This window comes from Mytilus trossulus, chromosome 9 (assembly GCF_036588685.1).
Source record: "Mytilus trossulus isolate FHL-02 chromosome 9, PNRI_Mtr1.1.1.hap1, whole genome shotgun sequence".
NCBI classification, from domain to species: Eukaryota; Metazoa; Mollusca; class Bivalvia; order Mytilida; family Mytilidae; genus Mytilus; species Mytilus trossulus.
Window position 1 is genome coordinate 15,719,573 of NC_086381.1, and position 27,727 is coordinate 15,747,299.

At 31.7% G+C, this 27,727-nt stretch overlaps 1 protein-coding gene across 1 annotated transcript in view; it reads right to left on the bottom strand.

Annotated features, from left to right (window-relative positions):
• Positions 1 to 739: 739 nt before the first annotated feature.
• Positions 740 to 27,727, bottom strand: part of LOC134684327 (uncharacterized) — an 85,530-nt gene continuing 58,542 nt past the window's right edge. The window contains exons 35-65 of the mRNA XM_063543615.1: positions 27,658 to 27,683; positions 26,857 to 26,998; positions 25,661 to 25,896; positions 24,421 to 24,585; positions 23,741 to 23,930; positions 23,070 to 23,309; positions 22,105 to 22,322; positions 21,828 to 21,933; positions 21,358 to 21,474; positions 20,921 to 21,056; positions 19,801 to 19,984; positions 19,263 to 19,539; positions 18,374 to 18,560; positions 17,434 to 17,645; positions 16,491 to 16,720; positions 15,746 to 15,899; positions 14,526 to 14,710; positions 13,662 to 13,799; positions 12,448 to 12,622; positions 11,846 to 11,990; positions 11,189 to 11,310; positions 10,451 to 10,593; positions 9,751 to 9,898; positions 9,083 to 9,286; positions 8,152 to 8,373; positions 6,855 to 7,637; positions 6,118 to 6,330; positions 4,195 to 4,290; positions 2,766 to 3,091; positions 2,231 to 2,423; positions 740 to 1,458 (exon numbers count right to left, since the gene is read on the bottom strand). Of these exons, the coding sequence (XP_063399685.1) occupies positions 1,181 to 1,458; positions 2,231 to 2,423; positions 2,766 to 3,091; positions 4,195 to 4,290; positions 6,118 to 6,330; positions 6,855 to 7,637; positions 8,152 to 8,373; positions 9,083 to 9,286; positions 9,751 to 9,898; positions 10,451 to 10,593; positions 11,189 to 11,310; positions 11,846 to 11,990; positions 12,448 to 12,622; positions 13,662 to 13,799; positions 14,526 to 14,710; positions 15,746 to 15,899; positions 16,491 to 16,720; positions 17,434 to 17,645; positions 18,374 to 18,560; positions 19,263 to 19,539; positions 19,801 to 19,984; positions 20,921 to 21,056; positions 21,358 to 21,474; positions 21,828 to 21,933; positions 22,105 to 22,322; positions 23,070 to 23,309; positions 23,741 to 23,930; positions 24,421 to 24,585; positions 25,661 to 25,896; positions 26,857 to 26,998; positions 27,658 to 27,683 (6,191 nt within the window). The 3' untranslated portion in view covers positions 740 to 1,180. The remainder of the gene's footprint in view (positions 1,459 to 2,230; positions 2,424 to 2,765; positions 3,092 to 4,194; positions 4,291 to 6,117; positions 6,331 to 6,854; positions 7,638 to 8,151; positions 8,374 to 9,082; positions 9,287 to 9,750; positions 9,899 to 10,450; positions 10,594 to 11,188; positions 11,311 to 11,845; positions 11,991 to 12,447; positions 12,623 to 13,661; positions 13,800 to 14,525; positions 14,711 to 15,745; positions 15,900 to 16,490; positions 16,721 to 17,433; positions 17,646 to 18,373; positions 18,561 to 19,262; positions 19,540 to 19,800; positions 19,985 to 20,920; positions 21,057 to 21,357; positions 21,475 to 21,827; positions 21,934 to 22,104; positions 22,323 to 23,069; positions 23,310 to 23,740; positions 23,931 to 24,420; positions 24,586 to 25,660; positions 25,897 to 26,856; positions 26,999 to 27,657; positions 27,684 to 27,727) is intronic.

Consider the following 27,727-nt stretch of genomic DNA (forward strand, 5'->3'; position numbering starts at 1 on the left):
TATACCAGGATAACAAATCTTGTATGCTAGGTTTTGAATTTTTGTTTTTGTACTTTATTTTATCAATGGACTATGAAATTATAACGACTAAGCGTTTGTTCGTTTTAAACCGTCAAGACTATATCTTTTCACTCTAAATGTGTTAATTAAAAGCATATTATGAAGAAATAACATTTTTACAATTTTTAATGCTAAAACAATAGACAACTTCGACGTATCTGAATAAAACTGTCAAAACTGTTGAAATAAAGGCAACAGTAGTATACCGCTGTTCAAAACTCATAAATCCATGAATAAAAAACAAAATCGGGGTAACAAACTAAAACTTAGGGAAACGTATTACATATAAAGAGGAGAACAACGACACAACATTCAAATGTAACACACACAGAAACGGACTACGCGTTCGACAAAATCCTATGCAAATAACAAATATATTATCAAAACCAAAAACATGAATTTGGGATAGATAAGTACCGTGACACGTCTTAAAATAATTTGAATTCACACTCAAAAATAAGAGAAAACAAACGACACAACGGAAACACAACGTTAAAATGTAACCATACAGAAACAAACTATAATATAAAACGGCCATATGCCTGACTTGGTACAGGACATTTTTAAAGAAAAAAATGGTGGGTTTAACCTGGTTTTGTGGCATGCCAAACCTCCCTCTTTTATTGCCATGTGAAATATAACATTAAAATGACAACACAACATTAGTAACCTTCAACTGTTTACACGGATTGTATATTCATTTAATAATAAAATCAAAACAACCTTTATAATACAAAAAGAATAGTAAGTCGTATATGTTTTCTATTGCTTTCAACTCCTATAAATGTTAAAGTTGGTGTGATGCAAGGTACATATATAATTTGTGTTAGTATCATTCACCTAGAGTTTATATGTAAGCTGAGGATTTATATCACGTATTTATTCCTTTAGGAACAACTCCTTGAGATATGTATAAATACATGTATAATATACTATTACTAACAATGCAGAAAAAACGAAAAATTCAAAAGTGATATTTTTGAATGATATTGATTATATTTGTATTCAAGAGATAACAGATAAATTAAAAAGAAAATTTTCCAGTATGTTACATACTAGACGTTATTACAATTAAATATGCGAAAATTTCTAATGTTTGTCAGTTTGTCGTACGTAGTCCTTAAGGTAAAATAATTCTCCCAGTTTTTATAACAGATTCTCCTCCGACAGATACTGCCCCAACTGTTAGAAATACATTCAATCCAGCCGTTGTTGTAACAGTCGCAGGAATCTCAAATGCAATACTTGTCTGGTTGGTGAATTGCCATTGAAGAATATTAACGCCACCTCCTGTAGTGCCCGCAGACACTTCGTAATATAGTTCACTGTCTGAATTAAAAATTCCATTCCATGACACTACTACTTCGTTGTTAATCCAAGATAGTGTCAATGGTGTACCTGTATAGAAAATAAATATTTTAATCTTACCTGCTATACATTTCTGGTAATATTATTGGTTAAAATAGTTCGCGTGGAGACCGTGTATATTCAATATTAGGTATGTAGGTAGGCAGGGCTTATTTCAATACACGGTTAGAAAGGATGTTACGTCCCTATAAAAAAAAATAACAAAGAAATTTTTAATGGTTTTAACAGAAGATAAGAGATTGAAATAAATTCATATAGCAAGTTTAAAGCTTACAAGTTGTTATTGTTGGCATTTGTTTTTGAATAATCAATAGAACTTTAGTTTTTTAATGCTAAAGGTATGGAAGACTTGCTCACTATGAAAGGCCACTAGTCTAAAGACACATGTTACGATTGTCGGTAAGATTAATTCGCTACATAGTGTACTAGTGACGCAACGAGTTATATATTGGATCAGTAAATTCCATATGGGTATTCGAGCTTCGGTCTCACCCCATATGGAGTTTAATGATCCCATATATCCCGTATTAGATCACTAGCATACTTTGTAACTATAATAAAATCGGATAAACGAATATTCTAAAGCCGATTTTTGACAGATTTGGGTTAGCCTATCAAGATTGTAAACGACTGTTTAATAAAAAAAAATTGTTTTACTTATATTTGATTAAATCGTAGGAACATTTGTTTATAAAGGAATTTTGAACTCTACTTTAATGAATTCAGTAATTTTCGTATATGAATTTGTAAATAAAAGCATCTCATTTCTGCAAATTTCATTCAATTACAAATGTCTACTTACTTGTAACCTGAGGGTTCTCTGTGAAAATTGAAATGTTTTTCTGCACAATTGTTGATTTCAGAAACAGCGTATTTATTGCCCTAACTGAAAATTGTTGCTGTTCATCTGCCAGAGATAATTTTGTGAAATGACTATACAGAACTTCTTGGCTTTTCGGGAAGAACATTTTCTCTTTATTGTTATCGAATTCCACCTGAAAGAAAAGATAGTCAGTAGTTTTATTTTAATGACATCTATAGTGTTACATCGTAAAGAAAAACTTTCGAAGAAATAATATTCAGTAAAGCTTTAATACAATGACTCGCGATATACATATATATATATATGCAATAGACAAGAAAATTATAACATCATCTATGAAGTTATGGTGTTTGACCATTACAAACAATAGAATTAAAAAAACTTGAACCAAAATGTATGAAAAGAGATTATAAGTGGAAGCGTTTCGAAAGCGTTTGATTAGGTACTCTCCGTTTTTTATTTTCCTCTGAGTTCTGTATTTTTATTATTTTACTCTTTTCGTTATACAACTTACGTCGTATGTTTCGATGCCAATGCTGTCTGTGTATCCAGACCATTTCAATCTGGCATTATCAGAGACTCCTAGGAATCCTTCATCAGCACTGAACTCAGTACTAGATATTGGCATAATCTCTACCACTGCTGAATTTGACAATGGAGGTCTGTTCGATATCTTAACTCCATCCGAAGACTTAGACGACAACAAACCAGCATTGTTCTCACAATGTAGTGTAGTGTAAATTGTATGGTTTTCTAGTACGCTGTAGGGGAAGTCCATATACGCTGTATTAGTTGTCACATCGGTGTAAGGTAGTAGATCAGTCGCTTCGGGTGTATATCCTAAAATATTTGAAAACAATTAGCGAAATAAGCAGCAAAGTCCGCTCGCATTAAGTATTATGTATAAGAATCAATATATACAAGTGCGCTATTATACTAAATGCTAAAATACTTATTATTTAAGAAATTATTCCTTGCCTATCTATAGCTTTAAAGTTGAAACTTCATTAATGATATAATTCAATATTACACTTTGATATCTAATATTATTTCTCCCGGATGCTATGCTTTCTTTGATTATATTTTATACATCATCTACGTACTATTTTACTAGATATTTCTGTTCTGAATGTTCACTGTTAAAGCTTTAGACCAGGGATAATTTCTTGGTGTGAAATATCGAAATTTAACATCGCTAGTTTACCTTGAAAAAGTCAAACGAAATAAGCGAAATAATCAACAAGGAGCGCATTGATTACCATGTCTCATCAATATATACCCCTTCGCTAACATACTAAACTGATGTTTTGCATACTAATTTGAATACTTTGCCACTGGTTTAGCGGACTAAAAACAAATGGTCTGTTTAAAACATAGAATTAACACATATTTGGTATTTTCATTAGAGTATGTTTATTCCATTACATGCTAGTGCAGTTCATGGTTATATTGAAACTGTTTTTGAAAAATGTATATGCCGCGCTAATTTTAGAGGTGAAATTATGTCATTTCGTCAATGCGACAGTTTTTTTTAAAGTTTTAGATGTCACACAACCTATATAATATAAGTCAATAGTTCATTTCGCTTTGTTTTGGTTGTTTGTATATTGGGATTTTTTTATTGTACTATGTTGAAGAAGGGGAGGGATATTGTCTTTATTGTATAAAATTTATTCCCAGAATAACAGCAGAACAAGAACACATCTGTTGTCGTCATCAATATATTGAACTACTAATGTTTCTCTTTTACAAGTTGTCTATGTTCAACCATCTACACTTGCAAAACACGGTGCTTCGTCACAAACAGCGTTTGGTTGCCTTCGGCTGTTGTTTGCTCTATGGTCGGGTGGTTGTCGCTTTGACATATTCACCATTTCCTTTCTCAATTTTATTAATTGGATCAAATGTATCATTAGATAAGTCTATTCATTCATTGAAATTACCTATAGCCCATTCACAGTGTTTTATTCCGGATTCTACATCTTCAAATGCCCAATTAGCAGCAACTTCATTTAAAGTCCATGCATCCTCATCTTCTCCTGTGATAATGATACAAAATACAGTTTCAAACACACACGATTTTCTATCTTCAATAGAACTACACATATCTTATATGTCTTAAGCATGTATTGCATATTTGCTATGTGACGTTTAGCAATAAATGATTAATCAATCAATTATCTTAACGGCGAAAGGTAAATTCTTTCATATACATAGCAATTAAACAAATCAAATATTTGAAATTTCCTATACGATTGTAGTTGTCCGATAAATGCTTTTCATTATGCTTAAACTAAGAAAATGCAGTATAAGGGCCAATGAGACAATTCTCCATTCAAGTCACAATTTGTAAAAGTAAACCATTATAGGTTAGTGTACAATCTTCAACACAGAGCATTGGCTCACAACGAACAGCAAGCTATAGAGAGTCCCGAAAATTACTAGTTTTAAACCATTCCAACGGGAAAACCAACGATCTAATAATTCATTATAAACAAGAAATGAGAAGAAGATTTAAACTTATGAACCACATTAACAAACGACAACCACTGGACATCAGGTTCCTGACTTAGGACTAATACAAACAATGCAGCGGGTTCTAACGTTTAATATGTATTAACCTTCGCCCTTACCTGAAACAATAGTCTAACATCATAACATAAAAAGACACTGTATAAATATCAATTGAAATAGCTTTCCTCAATCAAAAGACATATTAACACAAGTGAAAATACACTGAACGAATACACTTCATCTATGACGCAATGTAAATACAAAATCAATAAAACAACGGGTGACATGTTAAACAATTTCAGAAAGACAATTGTAATTTTAAACAAAAATGCCATCTTGTAGACGAGGGTTCACAGGTTAATAGAAATATGTGTGTTGATTTTTAAAAAAACAGTTTACACGGAGAACGGAAATATTTTTTTAAGATAAACAGTTTTGTTGTTCAATAGTACGAGAACAGAAGTGAAAATTTATAGATCTATTAAACACTTATCAAAGCTGATACATATTTATATACCGTTTAATTATATCTACTTTGATTTAAAGTCCTTTGAGTATTGCTTATGAGAGTTCGACGTAAAATTTTACACAAAAGCATTGCAGTATACAAAAATACTTTTTTTTTCAATTATGATCCGTTCACTAATAAACCCTAAAAAAAGTTTTAACAAAACGACTTCAAACAAAGAATAACGCTTTTTCATGGTATGTCAACCTTTGTAAGATAAAAACATCGATGCAAATCATATGTTGAATAAGGTCAAAGAATGTTATGAACAAACTGAAAATAAATGGAAAGGCCAGCCTTATGATTCACAAAACATTGCATACAATACGAACGACTAAGTAACAATAATTCAAACAAACTTAAAAAAAAATTATTTACATCCGATAATGCATTTATTTATGTTATAACTCAGGATATAAATATTTATTAGATTTTAAGCAACAGTTGATGGGTCGATGTCTCTAATACATTTCTCTGTTTGCAAATATAAGATTCAATATACAATTATTATATGGCTGAATTTAAAAGTTTGAAATTGATTAAATGGAAGAACGACGGACAAACCTACAAACACTCAAAATACATTTTTTTTAAAAGTCATTAAAAAGCGAATCATGATGAGTGGTGTGTTGGAATATTGAAAACAGCTTGTATGCATGAAACAAATAATTTTCCAAATTTTTTTTCTCTCTCGCAATATAGTCAAACATGATTCTGTGATTATAAAATGTTATATGTTAGTTCCCTCTCCTTTTTATTCGAAAATTTTAACTTAACTTAAAAATGAATTCGCGTAGAAAAAAAAACGCCCATTAATTAATCCTTGTAAATCTTTCAAACCTACCTCTACCATCATATACATAATTAATTTCAGGTGGTGTAAGATCAACATATACTGGATCAGAAAACGACACCCCTCTTAAACCAGCAGCATTCATGGCAACGGTTGTTATGTAAATATTTGTATTGTGTACAAGCGTGACATTACTATTGATTCCGAAATTCATCAGTCCAGCACTTCGAAATGGTTGTATTTGTGTGCCTCCTTCTGCATACCCTATCCAACATAAAATTAATCGTTAAAATGGCGGCAGAATCAAGTTATCAAACATGCATTACCAGTTTGTAACCCGGATTTGTTTTCTCTCAATCAATTTATGACTTTCAACCAGCCGTTTTGTACTGTTGTTTATTTATATATAGATAAACTTAAATTTTCTTGTACAATTCATTGCATCTGCATGCATTAGTCATGGGAATTAAGAGAGTCAAAATTATATGTCTAGGTAAGATAGTATTCTTGTAGTGGGATCTTGCTAACTAGAGAGTAAACATTAGAATCGTAAGGTCGTTAAGTACAAAGCAAGTGTATACATATATCATTAACATGTTAACATTTTCAGTATATTGTTAACCCCTGGTGAATTAGTGTGACAATAAAGTAGGATTTAAATAGTGTTCATTCACCTCAATTTATCTATTGAATATTATTATATACATTTTGTACTTTATTTCTGATCTTTTCTCAATTCAGATTACAGGACTTTCTCTTTTGTTCATATTCTTTGTAAATATATTTACCTATAGCCCATTTATAATCAATAATCGATGATTCCGGGTCTGTAAAACTCCAAGCTCCATGGATGGAACTCCAATCGTGTAAGTAAACAACATGACCTAAAACATGACCACTTATATCCCCTGTGCTGACGTTCACTTCCTGTACAGTTATATCATCCAGAAATATTCCTGTAGTCAGATCTATACTGCCAATTGTTATATTCGCTTCATTTAAATCAGCCGTGAAATAAAACGTATGACTATGCCAGGAAAGCTCCTCTCGGTCGTCGACATCACCATTGCTATCTTGGCGATAACTTTTAGTGTAAATAAGAAACACGTGTTTTTCATTGTTCAACTGTATAAACCCTTCCTTGTTACCTAACGAAGAATCTACGGAAGACAAATGGCTCGAGTAAAATGTCACTTTATATGTCATCCCTTCTGTAATATTATCGATTTTCTGTGTAATACTACCTCTAATATATAAGAATTTTCCACCGTCCTTTGCTAAGTTGACATTAGATGATACAACGGTCATACATGAATAAGTTTCAATATTCCACATCAATGGATGATAAGTAACATCCATGTTGCAAATATCTGTTGAACTGATATTAAGCCATGGAACGTCATTCCCACCTGTTATTTCAAATGATGGGTTGAAAACGAGGTTAATGCCTAAAAGAACGAACTGATCTGGTACCGGTGGAGTTGTGTCTACAGTCACCCCATCAGATACTATGGTCGACGATGTCCAACCAACACCATCAACTGCGTATACTTTATGATATAATTTTGTTCCTGAAAAACATAAAGTTATAATTATTGATTCTCAAAATTAGATTTTTAGAGTTGATTACATGTAAAAATATAGTTGACAGCGTTACAAAAATTAGCAGTTATTTAAACTGTCAGCAAAATAGTAAGTCTGTAAAATAATTCAACCAATATTTTTCTAGGAATAGATCAATAATTGTTCAATCTGGGTTAATTTTACATAATAATCATTTCAAATAGTTCTAAAGGAAAATATTTCGTAACCATGCATCGGGTCTCAAGTATTTGATACACTATCTCTGACTATAAAGTAGTCTTAGCCTATTCACTCGCATATTTATGTTAAAATAAATGTAAATATATAAACTAATAGAAATTGCAGGAGTTATGATGAAATCAAATCATTACCTTAGATTTTAATTAGTTACTTTGTACATTTGATTATACAAAGTCTAAACAATATATCCCAGTCGGACATAATGAAGCATATTTTGATTTTCAATATTTTGCAGTATTTCTGTTAAAAAACAAGTCTCACCTGAAGCAATACTAGATGACAAATTTCTCGAAGCTGATACATGCAGTCCTACGTTCGTCCAACTCAGGATTGAGCATTCCGTCTTTGTGGGACTGTTTCCAATAAAAGTAGTTAATCCAACACACCATTGATACGATGTTATACCTGATTCTGTATCGATAAACCCATGCCAATGTGCTGCTATTATATCTGAGGAATTCTGGTACTCAAGGTCATATTTACCTTTGAAACAGTAAATTAACAAGTTGTATTTCTAAAGAGTAAACATAAAGAAGTTAAATAATTGTTTGTTATATATTTTTGATAAAGTAAATAAGACTAAAAAAACATGATTGTTAATATAAAAAAAGAAGATGTGGTATGTTTGCCAATGAGACAACTCTCCACAAGAGTTTTTATACTATTTGTAATGGAAGTTGATCCAGAAAAGCGACGCAAATACATACAACGTGTTATACTAGTTTCTATCACTTGATTGACACCGCTTCTGGTAAACTTAAAGTTATTAACCAAGAACTCAATGCTTTGACACTGACATGGTTTATAATATATATATATGTTTTATTCACAGTTCTAAATACCAAAAAATAGAGATCACACATTTGAACTCCACCAGGCTAACTGACATTAGATGAATTGGGCTATTTGTGAGATCCTTTCTGGAAATATAGCTCTTCGACTGTTTCAGTTCTTATACGTCTTTGACTTTCAAATATTCGGCGTTGAAATTTCCAGATATAAATCAAATTTGAAAAAGCGCATCAAACATATGAAATTAATAACATGTTGTTTTCATTTGATTCTTATATAACGTTGCATTTTCCTTTTGGGACACACTTAGTATTATTTCTTTAATTTTCCAACTTGACAGGAATGCTTTAAAATTTAAAAGTGTCTTAGATAAACATAATCATTATATTACAATCATTACCTTGACCATCATAAACAATCCCTGCAGTAGGATGATTGTAGTCAATCATAAACCCATCCGACGACGAAGTAGTATGGGCTCCTGCATAATTGTATGCAATAACATTTGCATAATGGATAACCCCTGGTGTAAGAATGATTCTAGACATGTTGTACCCGCTTTCTGTCCCTGGAATCACTTCGTTTACCTTCATGATATCATGTCCTAAAATAGCAATTTGGTCTCGTTGTTAAATAACACTGAAATAACTTGTAATCCACCAATTTAAAAGATAAAATATTTTGTAAGTTATATTTTATAAACCTTTGTTGGATTTCGTGTATCAAATGGTAAAAACGAAGGAGCAAAAACGTCTTGATAAAATATACGGTTACCTGATATAAACACAATTGCATTAGTATACGTGGAGAATGCATAATATTTCTCATTGCAAAAGCTGTTTCAGAATTTCATGAAAGCGGTTTGGCGAATTTCAAAAGTGTAAGTGATTTTTTAAATCACATGTTTTTTGCAAAGAATACATCTGGCACTTTTTATGGTATATTTCACACATTACCAAAGAGGACACTGTATATGTTATTTTTATTGTTATCAATATCAACAACTTTAAATTTTCCCCCTATTGGTTACTTATGAAATCTTTTATTAATGTATAAGTAGCAACGTACCTCCCGGAAAAGTGCTTAGATACAATTGATACATTTCAATAGTCGCCTCAGCTTCAAGAAATTTGCCTGTCCATTCAAACGTTATTGGGCGACCCATTTTCATGAAATCATGATCCTTGAATGTCGTCCCTTGTACTCGCTCTATCACCTAAATATCAAACAATCGTAAGACTAAAGTTCAATAATGTTTTGCCTAAGTAAACAATTCGGACCAACACACTTTATTTTATAAGAACACCATGAACATCATACATTCTATCTATATTTGTTCTTTGATATATATATACATATCGATTAAAATTTCAAAATTTTGCTTGTCCCAAGTAAGAAGCCTCTGACTTTTGATGGTATGCATGTTGGATTTGTATTAATGTTAGTTCATGTATACGTTCAGGAGTTAAGTGTGAGTTCCATTTATCGACCAGCCGGAGTCCGCCTCCGGTTACAAGATATAATCGCTGTGTTGTAGACCCATTGCTGGCCTTCGGCTGTTTTTCACTCTTACGTCGAGTTATTGTCACTTTGACAAGTTCATCATTTACATTCTCTATTTAAATTGTAATAACCGCGAACATGCATAGTATCAGTTTTAAAGTAGTTAATATAATAAAATAAGGTGATGTAACATTGAGATCAAGTTCTTTAAATTTTTAGACATTGATTGACCATTTTCCGACTATATTATAGTAAATAAACTTACAGATCTGCCTCTTACAGATGCTACCACTGGAGCTTGGGTCATCACATAAATTCCATTTGACTTAAATATAGCATAAGTGTTGACTGAATACCAAACCCTTACAAATACAGCATATGACAAAGTGTTGTGCAAGTACTCTCCGCCTAACGATAAAAATACATGAAAATATTTTAGAGTAAATAGGAGGAATTTAATACCAAAGAAACAATACACAATCAAAATGACCTCAGTTGCTTAAAAAAGGGAATTAATCATGTGTAACTCATGGCAAATGTCGTATCGCTCCGGGTAAACACACATTTCTTAAAAAGTCTTTATAAGGTCAATTCATAATTGAGAAAAAGGGAAAGAATTATGGCGACGACGATTGAAATATCCTTGGTTATCTGAAATACAGAAATCCCAAACGGTAAATAATCATGAGGGCGTCCGATGTTCTTCTGTTTTTTCGAATATTTGTTTGACAGTGCAGGCATAAATTTTATTGGTCATTGCAATATTTATAAATATTTTTAATTCATGATATACAACCGTTTCTAGTTATAATTTCATTACTAAATACAGAAAATTCTGTGATGTTCACTGACATTTCGTGATATAACCCTGTATTTCATCTTGTTAAAAAAGCCCTGATCTAAACATTTATGATGTTTCCACCAATCAAATCTACCATAATCGAGTATCATTCGACTTTTTCACACGTTTCATTTCATGTATATTATGATAAGTAGCAATCACCTTGTTCAATGGTAAAAATAGCATCATGCAATTGGCCGGCATCTTGCCAAACCTTCTCATCTTGTATATCATATATGCCAAGAGGAATGCTGAATTCCGAATGTCCGACACTCCATTCGTACCTATATTGATAAAAAAAAACTTTCATATCTATTGAAATTGAAACGTTTTATTCATGTGCACCTAATTAATTATAATTATCTAAATGGAAGACATTTATTGAGTACCCAAAAACTCATCGCAGGTACCAGGATGTGTTTACAAGGGAAGCATATCTGGCCATTCATTGACCCCCGCTATGCGAATGAAAACTCATTCAAGATGTAACAATTATAGACCCTTATCACTCATTGTTGATAAGGATAAGAATGCAGACTCTGAAAACACAGCTATATCGTTTGAGGCAACTAATTCGTGATATTTATCGTTAATCTTATAGTGTTTACACATAATTAGTTTTTAACAACTTTAAGTCGTGATTAACAAATGACAAAGATCGTGTTTCAATGTTCGTAAATAGTTCTAAACTTCTTAATTGAACGTTTCATAATTAATTTACACTCAATTAAATCAAGAATTAAAATGGTAACATGTGTTATTTTTTCAGATTTCATAATAAGTAAAGTATTTTCTTAATATTTATCATTAAATACATACCACAACGGCTTAAACGTGAGAACCTGTGAAAGTATCCACATTCCCCTTAAAACATTATTTGATGCTGTTACAGCCTGGTCACTTTCAGAATATCCATTAGTATCTCTGACCAGCAACAAACTGTAGTGAGTATTATTAAAGACAGCTTCAAATACAAAGAAACAGAATATGAAACATGCATAATAAAGGTTGGAACATAGACATTGCAAATTTATATCAATTCGAGAGAAAGCAAAAGATAAAATAACATCAACGTTTTAAAAGATCGGTATAAATGGTGTAACGTATATCTACTCATTAAAACATTGAGATATGTGATATGATTGGCAGTTAGACAACTATTCACCAGAATTTAGATACTAGTAGTTCATATGAAATTGATGCAAGCTTTCGACAAACTCATACTTCATTATTCGTCTAAAAACAGTCTAGAATGTTTAACAATTGAAACGAAAAATACAAATGCTTAAATGTATAACAAGAACAAATAATACAACTTATTGATATTTGAGTGGTGATATCTTTGTAATTATTTACTGTAGTTGGTTGCAAAGTAAAACCAATTATGTGTTAAAATACTGTATTATTTGGAGATAACTTACTTGACGATATATCATTACAACTTCCAAGTGACGCAGAGTACGGACATTGTTGATCTTGAGGAGCACATATGCAGTGACCTTCACATGACATTGCTTCACATCTGCGAATTAAATCAAGTGCACCACCAGGACTAATCGTAAAAGCTGAATGTATCAAATGACTCCTTAGACCAACCTATTCACAAATCAAAATACAACATGTTCATTAAAACATCGTTTAGAAAAAGTAGGACATATCATTTAAAAGGCAGTTGCATGAATTTGTCTTTTACCCAGTAATATATTTCGTTATCGTGTCAAATATCTGACATGTTTTTTTCCAAAATTGTAATGGATCGTTTGTATCCTGTATTATAATGTTAATTTTCCTTAAATCCAATAATAAATGAATAATATATTAATGAAATTCAAAACGTTTGCGTTTGTCAATAGAGCAACAAACAAGAACTATCTTTAAAAAAAGAGATCCGACGTATTTAAATTTGAATATATGTTTAAAACTATCATTTCGATAACCTTCAGAAGTACAATGACTTAATGATGCAGGACCTCCTTAATAAAATCTCCATCTGAATGTAACTACAAGAAATTCTTTACTAAGTCTGGTTGTATTAGAAAGGCAATAGTATATAAGAATATTGTGATGACACCTAAAATTTTTATTTGTCAAAAAATCTAGTGCAACTACAAAGAAACAAATATACATTTTCTACTGTTTACATTAAACTTAATTCATGGTTAACAAAGCTAGAAACTATTGGTAGTATAAGTAGTATCTTACTGTTTACTTTCACCAAAACCCCGCGGAAATCTCACATGCGTAGGTACGTTCTAAAAGTCATGTACGTTCGTACAACAAAGTTTACATGAAAAGTTATATAATTATAAAATTGTCCAGAGTAAACAGCTGTTATGGATGGAAAGAGCTATTGGAGAAACAATTATTTTAATAAAAATATAAATCTTTGTAAGATCTAGTTCAAATATTTATATTTTTTCACTTGCTTTCCATCACGATATAATTTTCGAGACGTTTTTTCAAACACAACCAAATCACCCAGCATGACAGCATTTTGTCCAATCACAGAAAAGATTTTCGAGCATGCGTCGTCTATTGCCATAGTGAAGCGTCCTTAAGTTCAAAGTGCACAAACCGAAACTATACCGACTACGTCGGAAAAAAAACTAAAATATTTGTTTGGGTTTAACCTTACCTTGTTAACTGCCCAAACTGTTATAAATATTGTGTCAAGGTTTGCAATATTGCTTGTCTCTACAGTGAACAATTGAACTTTTCCTTCATCACCATGGTCAGTGTTAGTATCAGTATGAATATTTATTGTAGATATGTCCTATCAATTAAAAGTCATTCTTGTTAAACAACGTTCAATAAAACATTCCTCGAGAAATTGTGAAACACGTTCGGTTCTTTATATAAAACTTTGAAACAAGACGGCATAATGTTTGAAATGTTAGTTACCTAAACGTTACAAAGTATCTGAGTTACCTATGCAACCACATATCTTTATCGACCATTGGTTCTATATTCGGTTGAAACAAACTGCGATTTCTATTTTTTAGATTGAATGGGTATTGATTTATCACCAATGTTAATTGCAGTTGTTTTAGTGTTCTTTTAATCATACATCTCTCCTTAAAAAAGTAACATACATTCGTTTTTTAAAACAAGCGATTCTGTGTTAAAGGCTTGTGGAGTGTTATGCACAATTGATGTAAAACAACCATTTACATCCATTACAAGATTATGGACTTTCCGATTAGATTTTCCCTCTAAGTTCAGTATTTTTGTGATTGTACTTTTTACATGTATATGTCTTCTTGAACTAGTTAAAACGAAATATCTAAGTTATGAATTCCTGTTTTTTCTTCAAGAGGAAAAGTAATACTGTTTCCATTTCCTAAGTTTATTAGGAAGCGGAACATTCCATGACACGCCCATAAGATTAAAGTTGTCTAACTATACCATTGCATTACCATTATAAAATTTGTTTAGCCAAAATTAAAAATAATAAAATATAACCAGAACACTTTTTTATTGAAAGTTTAACAAGCCGTACCTTAGATAGATCTTTCCCCATGTAAGTTGATCCAACAGTAACCATGTAATGATCAATTCCTGAGTGTACATCACTAAATCCAAGCCATGCAAGATACACTGCATGTGATGTCCAAGTCATCCATCCTGCTGAATGTCGTGCCAATTCCGGGTCTGATGCATGATCTGTCGTTATTGCAAACATACCTGTGACGAAGTTGACTTACATTATTAATTCACTTGAAAAGTAGTACAAGAAGGGAGGTGAAAAACAAATGAACATTTGATTTTTTAATCAAATGTTTACTGTCAACGCAATTGCACAAAATAAAAAAGACTAACAGATAATAAAAAAATCGACAAAACACAACATAGAAAACTAAAGACTGACAAACACAAAGCATATCAAAAATTGGACTTAGTCTGGAGTGCTTCGGAATGGTAAATAAATAATTTTCCAAATTTTGCACATGTAATTTATGCATTGGTGTCGCATTCGAGGAAAGTTAGACGGGATAGTGGTCATGATAATGGGAACATATTCATCTTAATTTATGAAACAAGTATTCCATTACAGACAACAAATGCAAGATGGCCTTCGTAAATACTGTCTTTAACTTCATCAATTGGAACCCTTTTTAGAAAAGAATTCTTGTAAGTGTTATCGTCTATCAAAGAAAATATGACAGGAAAAGCATACGCTAAAACAGTGTCCCTATTGGACAACATATACTGCATATGATGGCGGTTTTTTTTAGAATTGTACGTAAAAATAACGGAATGTTTTGAACTGGAAAGCATAAATGATATCTTTTGACGTTAGTTCTCCTTATACAAAGCCTTATTGTCAATGTAAAGACATATGTCAAGATATGAAGCAGACTTAAATGTAGCTGTGGTATCCTTTATAATGAGTCCAATAACATTGAGGAATTTCACCAAAACTTGAAATTATTTAGTGAAAAGACATCATCTCTATAGCAAAACGTGATATAAAATAATAATAATCGCTGATATGAAGCTTGTGTGTTTTGTTATCAACATATGAATAAAGAAACAAGTCGGGAGAGGCCTCAGGAACAGTGTTGATAAGCAGATGAATACATGGCAAAATTAATTGATCAGTCATGTCCTCAATATAAGAAGTGCTACTCGGGTGTTTTAAGCATTAAAGTAAAATTTTGATTGTTCCTATTGTTTGGTTCGTGCTTTTTTTATAACCTATTATCAACAAAAACAAACCTCTTGACGGCGGCGTACTGTCAACAAACATTCCTGGTGAGATAGCATCAGTACAAATGTCTGCACCATTACAGGAAATAACTGTAACGTAATATGTAACTCCATCATGGAGATCTAATCCATTAAACACATACGATCTTGCTATACCATTTATCTGTAATATAATGCTAAGACAATTACTAAGTACTGCTTAATCAATTATAACCATCATTTTTAATTATCTGGCATTTATATTTATCAAAGGTACCATGCCTTTAGTTTGATACGCCTGACCCGTGTTTCGTCTACATAAGACTCAGTGATGCTCAGATCAAAAACGTTTGAAAGCCAAACAAGTACAAAGCTAAGGAGCATTGATAACCACAAATTCAAAAAATGTATACCAAATACTGGTATCGTAAATTGTGAAATGGATTTGCTGGTGTATTGCTACTGTGTTAATGTGCGAATGAAGACATATTTCCACAAATATAAGGTCCAAATTTAAAAATGGTTTGATGGTGTATTAGAACCGATTCAATTGCTGATTATTGATATTTGCAACCAATAAATGGTAAAGTTACCTTCATAATCATATAAAGCTCATTTTAACCTTTCTATCAGTTTTGCAGAAAACCTTAGAACACAAAATTGTATTCGTATAAAAAAAAACTAATACTACGTTTCCGATATGCAGTTCCTTTGCATTTGTTGACATCAGAATAATGTGATAAACTTAAAATTTGTGCTATAGTTTCAAACATACTGAATGTGATGACAGCAGGAACTCTCCACCAATGTGAGACTTTATAGAGACGTATTGTCTCTGAATGAATGATTCTGTATCTTCTATATCCCATTCTATTTTCATTGACGTACGGTATATTTGCGATAATCCAAAAATACCGAAATCTTCAGAAAAGACAGGCGTAGTTTTAAAAACTGGCGGGGTTGTATCTACTAAGAATCCATTTGATGATGACTCTGACCACATTCCTGAAATTAATAACCATGTATAGGCCAACTATAAAAAAACATTCATTCATATTGAATCTGAAATTTGTTTGGTATCCGCGAGTTTAAGTCATCAATACAAAACTTTGAAGACAGATTTGACACATTTGATCTCCAACCATAACTAATACATGAGTGTGCGGATCAGGTAGCTATAAAGCAGGTTTAACCTATCATAAGCCTATGGACAAAACCTGTACCAAGTTGGAAATCATGCAGTTGTTTTCATTCGTTCTTTTAATTTTGTCATTTTGATTTGTCAGGTTTATTTTGCGGGCTTCAACTTTTATAAAACACAAAAGAACTACGATCGTTAAAATCTGAATGTCAGAATTTTTAGATTATAATTTTAATCTGAGCCATAACGTGTCATTAATGCTATTATATACAGGCTATTCTCAGCTTCTATTCTACAATATTTCTAACATATACATCGTCTTAAATGAATTAAAATTGAAAAAGGAAATTGGGAATGTGTCAACAACCCGACCAAAGAGCAACAAACATACGAAGGCCTGCAACGGATCCCACACTCGCAAGAGGGCTTCAGTTGGCAGCAAAACACAATGTGTACTAGTTCAATGAAAAATTAGCAAAGTTGTTATATCAGTACTATATCTATACAACGGTAGTAGAAACACATCTGCAATCACGAGTTTATGCATTACAAAATAGTCACTGTTATTATTATTTACCAGCTTTATTGTACGCTCTTATCGTTACAAATATTCTCTCATTGATAGGAAGTCCAAGTGATGTGTTGTATATTGCAGCTGTCTGTGTGATATGGAACTCCATTGTTTTTACAACATCATCTCCACCTTTTCTTGTCCCGGCTCTCCATTCATATTTTTCTAAGCCAGACTGTGGGTCATCGAATCCATACCACTTTGCTGACAAGTATGTTCTGAATTTAAACATCATTCGACAGTATAGATAAAAACAACATTGAATTTATTTTTTTCATATAAATGTATTTTTTACAAAACAAAAAAGTATGCATTAGTCTGCATCTAAATGGTTGCACAATTGTTGATCATCTTTTTTTTTTAAAAATCAAAGATATTTTAACTTAGTAAAACTTAATGTCGATAATTTAAACGAAATAACAACCAGAACAAACAACACTAGGAACAAAAAGCTACTAAATATTTCATTTAGCGCTGAATCTTTCCGTTTCAAAGAGAAAAGACATTCAATACACCATAAGCATGTTTTGTCTACAAGAGTCTAATCAAATCGTTTTTCAATTTTTTAGCCAAATTTGGCTTAGACCATCTATGCTTGGGTACTCATACCTGGGTTCGTTATGACCTGACCCTGGGGACGAATCATCAATCAACAGAGGCATTGATTATTGAAGGTTGGGTCAAGTGCGAAACTGAACAGCATGCAACATCAATTATATCGAAACAGTTACGTGACACTTCCGGAACCAGGGCAAACTGCATTTACGCGAAATTCATAGCTCATGTATGCATATCAGGATTTGCTAACCTTAGTCCTGCATGAGAACCCGGTTTCGCTCTAATTTCTGATTGTTTTATTGAATTCTGATTAAAATTTAAATTCATATTTAAAACAAAACAAATTATAAACATGTACATTGTACTATCAAAACTATTGAATACATACGTCATGGATTGATATTCTGTGTCATATATCCCTGTTCCGTCCTGTACAGCACCAGCTAAAGGTGGACTATTATCAATTATTACACCATCTGATGTCACTGTCGTACACATGTCTGCGGTGTTGCATGCTGTAACTGTAGTGTAATATCTCATTCCAGCTCCAAGATGTAAGTATTGTAGAATAAACTCTAAATGTAAATGATATATAACTTTGAAAAGTAGTTAGAAACTTGAAGATATTGCATGATACATTAATTATAGTTATAGTGCAATATCTTAACAAAAGGTTTAATAGTGTAAAACAAATCTGTTTCTTTTCGACTACGATAATCTTACATATTAGACATATAGAAAAAAAAGACGCTGTCATTGGTTGTTCCATTTTATAGAGAATATTGTAATATGAAATAATATAGAGTTGTTTGAAGTTATATAAAAAGCTACATGATAAATCTTTCAATAAAGTTTTGGTCTACACATGTACTCAAAACCATTTGTGAAAAATCTTATACATTTCTAATATTTGCTCAAAAGACACACTTTATCTCAGTATTTCCGTATGTTAATGAACTTAATTTTGCACCTGTCCTAAGTCAGGAATTTGATGTACAGTAATTGTCGTTTGTTTATGTAATTTATACGTGTTTCTCGTTTCTCGTGTTTTATATAGATTAGACCGTTTGATTTTCCGTTTGAATGGTTTTGCACTAATAATTTTGAGGCCCTTTATAGCTTTTTGTTCGGTGTGAGCCAATGCTCCGTGTTGAGGGCCTCGCATTGACCTATAGTGGTTTGCTTTTGTGGATTGTTATTTGGATGGAGAGTTGTCTCATTTGCAATCACACTACATCTTCCTATATCTATCAAAAAAGTAAACAGCACATACTTACCATACACTATTCCTACAGCCTGCTCGGCTAAAATATCCTCACACTGTGGACATGTTCCAATAGAAACATAGTATTCCTTAATGGTAGAATGAGAATCATGGAAACCTTCCCAATAAGAATGAAGTACTTCGGTTTCGATCTGATAATCTATATCCTTTAAATCTCCTGTTAATGCACTTTTGTCACCGTCGTATACGTGGCCACTAGTTGGCGGTGTTGTATCTACTTCAAATGACCACGATGTTATAAGTGTTGATAACCCAGCTTTATTAAATGCCTGAATAAATGGAAGTATATTTTATTAATATCAATATTATAAAAAAAAAAGTAAAAAAAAAATATACGAAAAAAAATATATGAATTAAGATATTTTAACGAAAATCATGAAAACGAGAGAAAGAGGATGTTTTGCTGATATAGTGTTAAATTTGTTTTTAAAAATGCCAGCAGATGTCTTCTTCAATGGACATATGCATTGTGATAGACTGAAGGTAGTTAATTCTACACGAAAACTAACAACACTCTTTGGCATACTTACTCGCACGTTTATATAATATAAATGACCTTCTAAAAGATCTAAAGGATTATTCATATCCGTCATCCCACATTCATCGTCAATGACCTTTACATAATCCATCATATCTGTATATCCAGGTTCTGAACCTATAGACCAGAGATAGTAATTTATGCCACTTTCAAGGTCCGTAAATATATCTTTCCAACTAAAATTATACACATCATTTAATGTTATGGTTTGAGGATACTATAAAGTGCACATCATACAAACTTACTATAAGCCTAAATAAAATGAATGTCAACTTTAAACATAACAACTTAAAACACAAAAAAGAATTGCGGTGCACCTAAACAAATGTTGCTCTATGTTCAGTTACAGGAACTATAATTATTAGGAATCAATGTTAGAAAGTAGCATGTTCTCAACAAGCATATAAATAGGTAATACTAGATCATATAACGTTTACAAAAAGACAAACGTATACACAAACTTTTCGTTGCATGCCCTTTTGTGCACTTTACCATATTTTAGGATTATTTTCGAGAAAAATTCAGACACTTCATGTCTATAAAGTAAAAATCTATCAAGTTCCTAGCCGAAAGAACTCCTCGTGTGTCTTGGTGATTGAATTATCGTAAACACCAACAGAAACATGAATTCCATTATATGTGTAAATGCAAGAATTTTAAACATAAAAATCTATATACTTTTACCAGTTAAGGGAATATATATTCCACAACTGCAACAAGTGTGTTACGATATTTCTCTACTCGAGACAGTTAAATTTTAATATTAAAAGCGCAAGGCTTGCCGAGCTTTTAAAATAATTGAAGTTTAACTGTTGAGAGTGGAGAAAAATAGTACACGAGTTATAGTGGTGGAATCTGTTTCTCTATTGATTTGTATCCTTCCTTATCAAAGATTTGAAGAAAGTTGTGTACTTTTGATGTGACGTCATCAGACAATGTCGCCTTTTTCCATGACGTCACAACAGGAAAATCCAAAAAAAAATCAAGAAAATTAAACGTCACAATTAAACTTCGACAAATCATTTGACGAGTACAGATGAGGAGAAAAAAAATACTCACACCGATCAAGAAATGTGAAAATTACACAAAATTAGAGGCCTGCTTTTACTTACCATGCATTTATTTCTGTATTAGAGATAATATGTCGGTTTTCTATTGTGATAGGGCTATTTGTAGCTAGAGGTGAGGTGCTGTCAATGATTATAGGGTCTGATATTACTGTTGTTACTCTGTTAGCAAAATCACTGGCTGAAATAGAGTTTATTACTTTAGAATTGTTTTTGCAAAATAATTTTATTAACATTTATAAATATTTTCTATGAATGCACGTATTGTTTTTTGATTTCTGGATATTTGAAGACTGGAGTATTCTTCATATGTTAATAATTCCAATTTCACAGCAATCGATACACATATATAGAATGGACTAATTTTCTAAATTTAAGAGATATAGCTAATCATTTTGCAATTACTTATAACAAAAGAACACATTACAGAAAAGTACATGTACTAAACATTTTAAGGATGTTTATTATATTAGTATACATACCTTGTATAGTTGCATAGTATGAATATCCATTTTGCAAAACCATTTTATGTAATGCTTTGTGCTGAACAATTCCAACATTTTCGAAATCGTGAACATCATTACCACCCGCAGTAGTACCTTAGAATAAAATTTTTATAGTTTGAATGGATTTCTCGTACAGAATGTTATCAAAGACCAATTTATATAACGTGAAACTGCATCTAGTAAAACATATAATAAACCATTTTTCATCATTGGCTTTGCATTGAGCTTTTTCCTGATGAAGGTTGATATAGAAAATTGCTTCGGACGCATGAAAGTTATAAGGTGTTGTTTTTATTTTTGAAGACAGTAGGAATTAAAGTAATACTGTTAATTTCGATTTAACATTTTATTTTATATTTTTATATGAATGTAATGTTTGGTGAAAGATAATCAATTTCAAGAGAACAAATAGTTTTTAACTTTATAACGATAGACAAAATGCTTACCAATAGCTAGTATATATTCTTTTATGCCACTTGCATGTGGTCCCGTCTTAAATTCCTCGACATCATTAAATCCATCCCAGTTTATAAACATATCAGTGTTAGATGTCTAAATAACATTAAAAAAAAAAGATATTGATCACATTTTGTTGCAAATACAAAGTACATAAAGCATTTTTTGAAATGAGAAATTAATATAAATGCATTTTAGGTTTATGTCATTAGATAAACGCATATTCTTTATTTACGAAAAAACACAAAAAGGCCTCCACTAATTTACCTGATAAGTGAATGCAGGGTTAAATCCTATCCACACATTTCCTGCCACTGGAGGAGTAAGATCCACAATGATACCGTCACTACAAGCTGTTACTTCAACAAGTTCTTCAAGCCATGCTGTACGTTGGATTGATGTCGGAGGAGCATAAATACAAACTGTGTATCTTGTACCATGTACTAGCTCGTTATTGGTAAACTGTTCATTGATGAATTCTCTGTCTGCAAATTAATCAAACACATCTCATCATAATTTGATTATTGATATTAAGAGACAAAATGTATGATTCAATACCTTTTCTTAAAAAAACAAATGTCGAAACTTGTGAGTTTTCCATATTCACCGAAAATAGTGCAGTATTTCTCAAATTTCATAGCTATAGGCTTTGGCCTTTTTTGTACAACGACTCCATATCTTGTTTCCTTTTTGATACTTTTCTCCATTTATTTAAAGTATGAACGATGTTACTTCAAATCCTTGTTTTATTTTCTTAGTGCACACATTTTGTTTTTTTGGAGTATTGTGACATTTTTCAAATTTAACTCAATAATGTAATGAGAGATGATTAATGTTACAATCAGTGTCTATTTCAGTATGGTGCTTGATTTCAGAGACTTCGGTCAGACACGCGTTACCATTACCACACCATAATGTCAGGTTGAGATTTCCTTTCAAAATTAAAACTTACTTATTACAGAAAAAGGAAGAAAAAGTAAAAAAGAATAAAAAAAGAAGTTTAAAATCAAAAAGTAAGTTCACAAAAATATTGAACTCCGAAGAAATTTCAAAACGGAAAGTACATAACCAAATGGCGAAATCATAAACTCAAACACATCAAACGAACTGATAACTGTCATATTCCTGACTCGGTATAGGCATTTTCTTATGTAGAAATAGTGGATTAAATCTGGTTTTAAAGCTAGCTATTCCTGACTTGTAAGACAATAAATACTATTATAAAAAGTTACCTGTGTGTCCACATTTGATGGCATCAGGGTGAGAGCATGGATCCACTAGTTCAAGTTGGCTGATTTGTTTATAGTATGTTGTTACATCAACAGTACGAGCATTTATTATAGCATAATTATAATTTCTGTGACGCAGTGTTGGCCAAACTGCTGATATCAAGTTTTTGTATGGTGTGTAATCTTCGTCTGCTAAAGTCCAGTAGGCATTCTTTTCTAAGAATATCGGACGTCCTATACCATCTTTATAAATAGACAAGAAATGGTAAAACCATTTTAAAATAAAACTATAGTAAAAGAGAGTTGATTTTGATTTTATAAATGAATTACTAAAGTACAGTGTTATATGCAGAGCTTCTAGCTTATACGGTTTGATTGTTCTTTTTGAATACTCAATCAATAATTGATAATGCAACATGAATCTAAGATACTGTAAATTCAGAAAGTATTGCGATGCATTGCGATGTTGCGGAAAACGCGACAGAGTAATTACCGCAATAATGTACACTCGCATTTGGATTTTTTTTGTATATGAATTAAAAAGATTTGTTCGCAATACTGCTGATATCAAAATGTATAAAATGACAAAATTTGAACAATAAATGCACGCAATGATTTCTGAATTTACAGAATCAAAACGATAGCTTTGGAAAAAAAATCAAACAATATTTTACCCAAAGCATCTGGTGCTCCAACAGCATCAATGACAATATTCGGATCAATAAATGTCGGATTCTGTGCTTTACAGTCTTTTATGTCTGTTGACACTGTTGAGTACAAGGAGACTTTGTTGTAGCCTCTCACTGTGAGTTTCTTACATTTTGAGAAGTCCATTGTTCCATCTAATATGATTTCAAAAGAAATCTGAAATATATTTTATAACTTTTATAGTCCATGTATATTTTTTATTTTTAATAATTCGAACAAAAGGCAGTTAAAATACAAATCTTTAACATACTTATAAACAAACTATGAGCACATCGGAATGTCAGGATTTAAATTTATATACATTCGAGAACTCGGGATTTCGTGTTTTTAAGCCTTGGATTTCGGGATCAGGACCCCTCCGATCCCCCCTCAGTATATAGTCGGTATAAAATGTTAATATAAAAGTCACTTTTTCCAAGAGCAATGCGCATACTGTAAGTTTTCAGTAAACATATAAATTAGTGACAAAGAAATAATAGGAATGGAATTGTAGCAAGTATTTATCTCGACCTCAACAACAAAGTAAAATGAAATTTCGAAACTTGATAATTTCAAAATCCCAAACGAAAGCCTTTGTTTAATTATTCTATCGGTTTGATACATTTCCGAAACAAATACATTTAGTGATAAATTGTTCCGTGCTTACCGTATCAGTAGTTTCTGTGTACGTTACAAGACTTTTCCAAATCATATATGGTTTTCCTAGAACTGAGTTATCGGTTATTGCATACTCATAACCACTAATGGCATCGAATTTTTCAACGGCATCCACCATATCTGGGTCAAAAAACTTGCCGAAGGTAACGACTAACTGAAAAACAAAAGCATATAACTTATAATTTTGACAAATAAACCGAAGATGTCCTATCTTTACCATGCTTATGATATACATGTAGGAGGCAATAATACTTAACCGATATGTTAAATGAGTGCATTCGGGAGAATATACCTGAAAAAACTGAATGAAAAATGTTTTAAAGGTTAATCAATTCTGGCTATACATGCCCCATCTGACACTATTTAACAGGGATAACATGGATAAGTACCTTGTTGGTAGATATTTAGAACATAAGACTTATTAAGTTTATTAGAGGCGTCATTAGTTTACTGATCATGGTGCTGAACTGGAATAAATCGCATAAACTACAAACTGAGAGAAACAGGATATGTCAGCCAAGTACACGTATCAGCTACATGTATCATCATTCATATTAATCATGAGTCTGCCATAATGCAACATTAGGAAAAAATACAAGACAATCAAAACGTTTGATGATTAGGTGGATATAATGAGATTTAAGCCTATCTGACCGGTCACCCAATTTGTAATGATGACCATACAAAATCTCGTTTTTTTATAATAAGATTAGGAACACAATAAAAAAAATAAGTCAGTATCGCGCGTTTGATGATTAAATCTTAATTATGATATTCCGTTATAACTTGATTTCTCATAAATACTGGGGATGTGAAATATATTTCTGTGTGCGTGATCTTTCATTAGTATTAGATCGAGACTAAATGTATAAACACTAAATAAATAAAATATATATGGTGATCAAAACGTTAATGCGCCTCGAAATGAGGGCTATTTAACTGACGCAATTCCAACAATAACTTCAATACAATCAAATCCTTTTCAATCATGCAATTATCACGGCTGTGGCTATTAAGCGAACGTTTTTTTGGGGGAGCTGAACAATATCTGTTTGTCCAGTTATTAAGAACATCTATTGCCATACTGATTGGAAGATGTATATTTCGGAATATAACATTTCTGAACATTTTTACGTGTTTCTTTGCGTATTTATAAGTTAATCGATAAATTGACATGGCTATGGGTGACATAACAGGAAAATTGTAAATATCAAAAATGTTTTACATACTTTTTCAGCACCACCAGTCTGTGTTGTGTTACGATGTTCTACATTTAAAGAGCCAACATCTGGTGGGGAGGCAATCACCATTACACCATCAGATCGAATAGTTTGAAAACATATAGTGTGCGCGCATAACTTAAGAGCTATCCGGTACATAACCCCAGGACTTAATGTCAGATCATCAATACTGACGTCATACATTGTAGACAAATGAACGAAATCTTGAAATATAGTCCATTGATCTGAGAAAAAAAATCATCTTATTGTAATTGATAATTGAAACTTTGAATGCAGGGGATACTTATCATACGATGAATGTTTAGAACTACTAATATTGAATTACATGTACGGATATGTCTTAAAATATATGGTCATTAATGCTCAATATTCATTACTGAAACATGACAATTTCAATGGAGTATTCTTTTAAAATGCTAAGCATTCCCATGCGTCTAGATCTTTTCCACAATTGTGCTTTCGTATTGTTTTTTTGGTTTTATACTGCTGTTTTCCAATTGGTTCTTCGTCTTATATTTCAATTAACTATCTATGACTCTCCTGGTAAAATCTCAAAGTTTGTTTAAATGATTGTAACCATGTATGTTAGTTTTCATCTGAAACTGTATGTTTCTGTTATGAATTAATCAAATATTATTAAAATGCAACTTATAACTGAAATCATAACGTTGCAAACTATTGGTAAAGTAACTCCTGTCACAAAATATTGTCACGAAAGCGGTACTCTTTACATTCCCATATATATAAGCGGGAGATTTGGCTAGCCATAAAACGAGTTCATCTCGCCATTTTTCTTTCAATCTCATGTACTAAGTCAGAAAAAGGACCGTTGTTATCAGATAGTCCGCTTCAATGTATGTTCGTGTTTGTTTTTGTATCAGTTCAGTGTTTCTATTTATTCCTCTTATCTTTGACGTGGTTCCCTTTGTTTAGGAATGTGACCCGAATTCGTTTCAGTTTAATCAATTTAGGACTATTGAACATCGGTAAACTTTTGTTGAACATCGGTTAACTTTTGTTGCCTTTATTTATTTACATTTTTTCTGATAGTATAACATTAATTTAAGTCAATTTAAATCAAACGGTTATATTGGTGCGACAAATCTACCGGTGTCGTCGAACACATATAGATGTTTAATGTTTTACTGTTGTCATTAAATATTACTAGTTAAGTAAAATCATACTTCCAACATCTGATCGTTTTTCAATAGCAATATAAGCATCACTAGTGTATGTCTGCATTGTTAATGGTACAGACCAATATGCCTTTAGAGAATTCAGTGACATTTGAAAGTTTCTGTCAACCAAACAAACCATTCTGTTGTCCTAAAATGTGAGAAAAAAAGAAAAAAAAGAAATTGAAGGCATGCAACTTATTCAAAGAGTTTATTAAATAATAGTACAGATCTGTGATGTAAATTTCTTTAACATAAAATGTAATGTTTAAATCATTGTGATTTGTTTTCTTATCTAATTCAAACAGTCATATATTGTTGACTATTATAAAATAAATGTTACGGACGCCATTACAATTTTAGTTGAACATTAAATAATAACTATTACACAGATGATGACGGATATGATTCAATGTTGTAACCACAATCCACTTATTGTATCCTCGAATAATATGAACATTATACAAGACTTATTACAAGGTTTGTTCCTATGAGTTACATGACAGAGTTACATGACGGAGAGTAGCGGTTTGTTTTGCGTAGTCTCTACTGACTTTAGTTTTCTGTGTTGTTTTTTGTTAACTGTTGTTTGTTCTTGTTTTTTCTGTTGGTTGTTTTTTGCTATACAGTCTTTTGTTGGCTGTTATTCTGGTTATTTTTAACAGATTTTTTTTTTCTTTTAATATTTAATGTATCTGATGTTTTGATTTCTTTCTTTATATGCTCTTCCTTTTTTGATAGGACAAGATGACACATCAAAAATGAAACCCTTTTCTGAATAACAGTGATTCTATTCGGTAAATAACTTACATTCTCGTGGTGGTTTAAGGTAAAACCTGAAAGAAAGCGAATGTTTGTATTAACTTCATGTGCAAATATA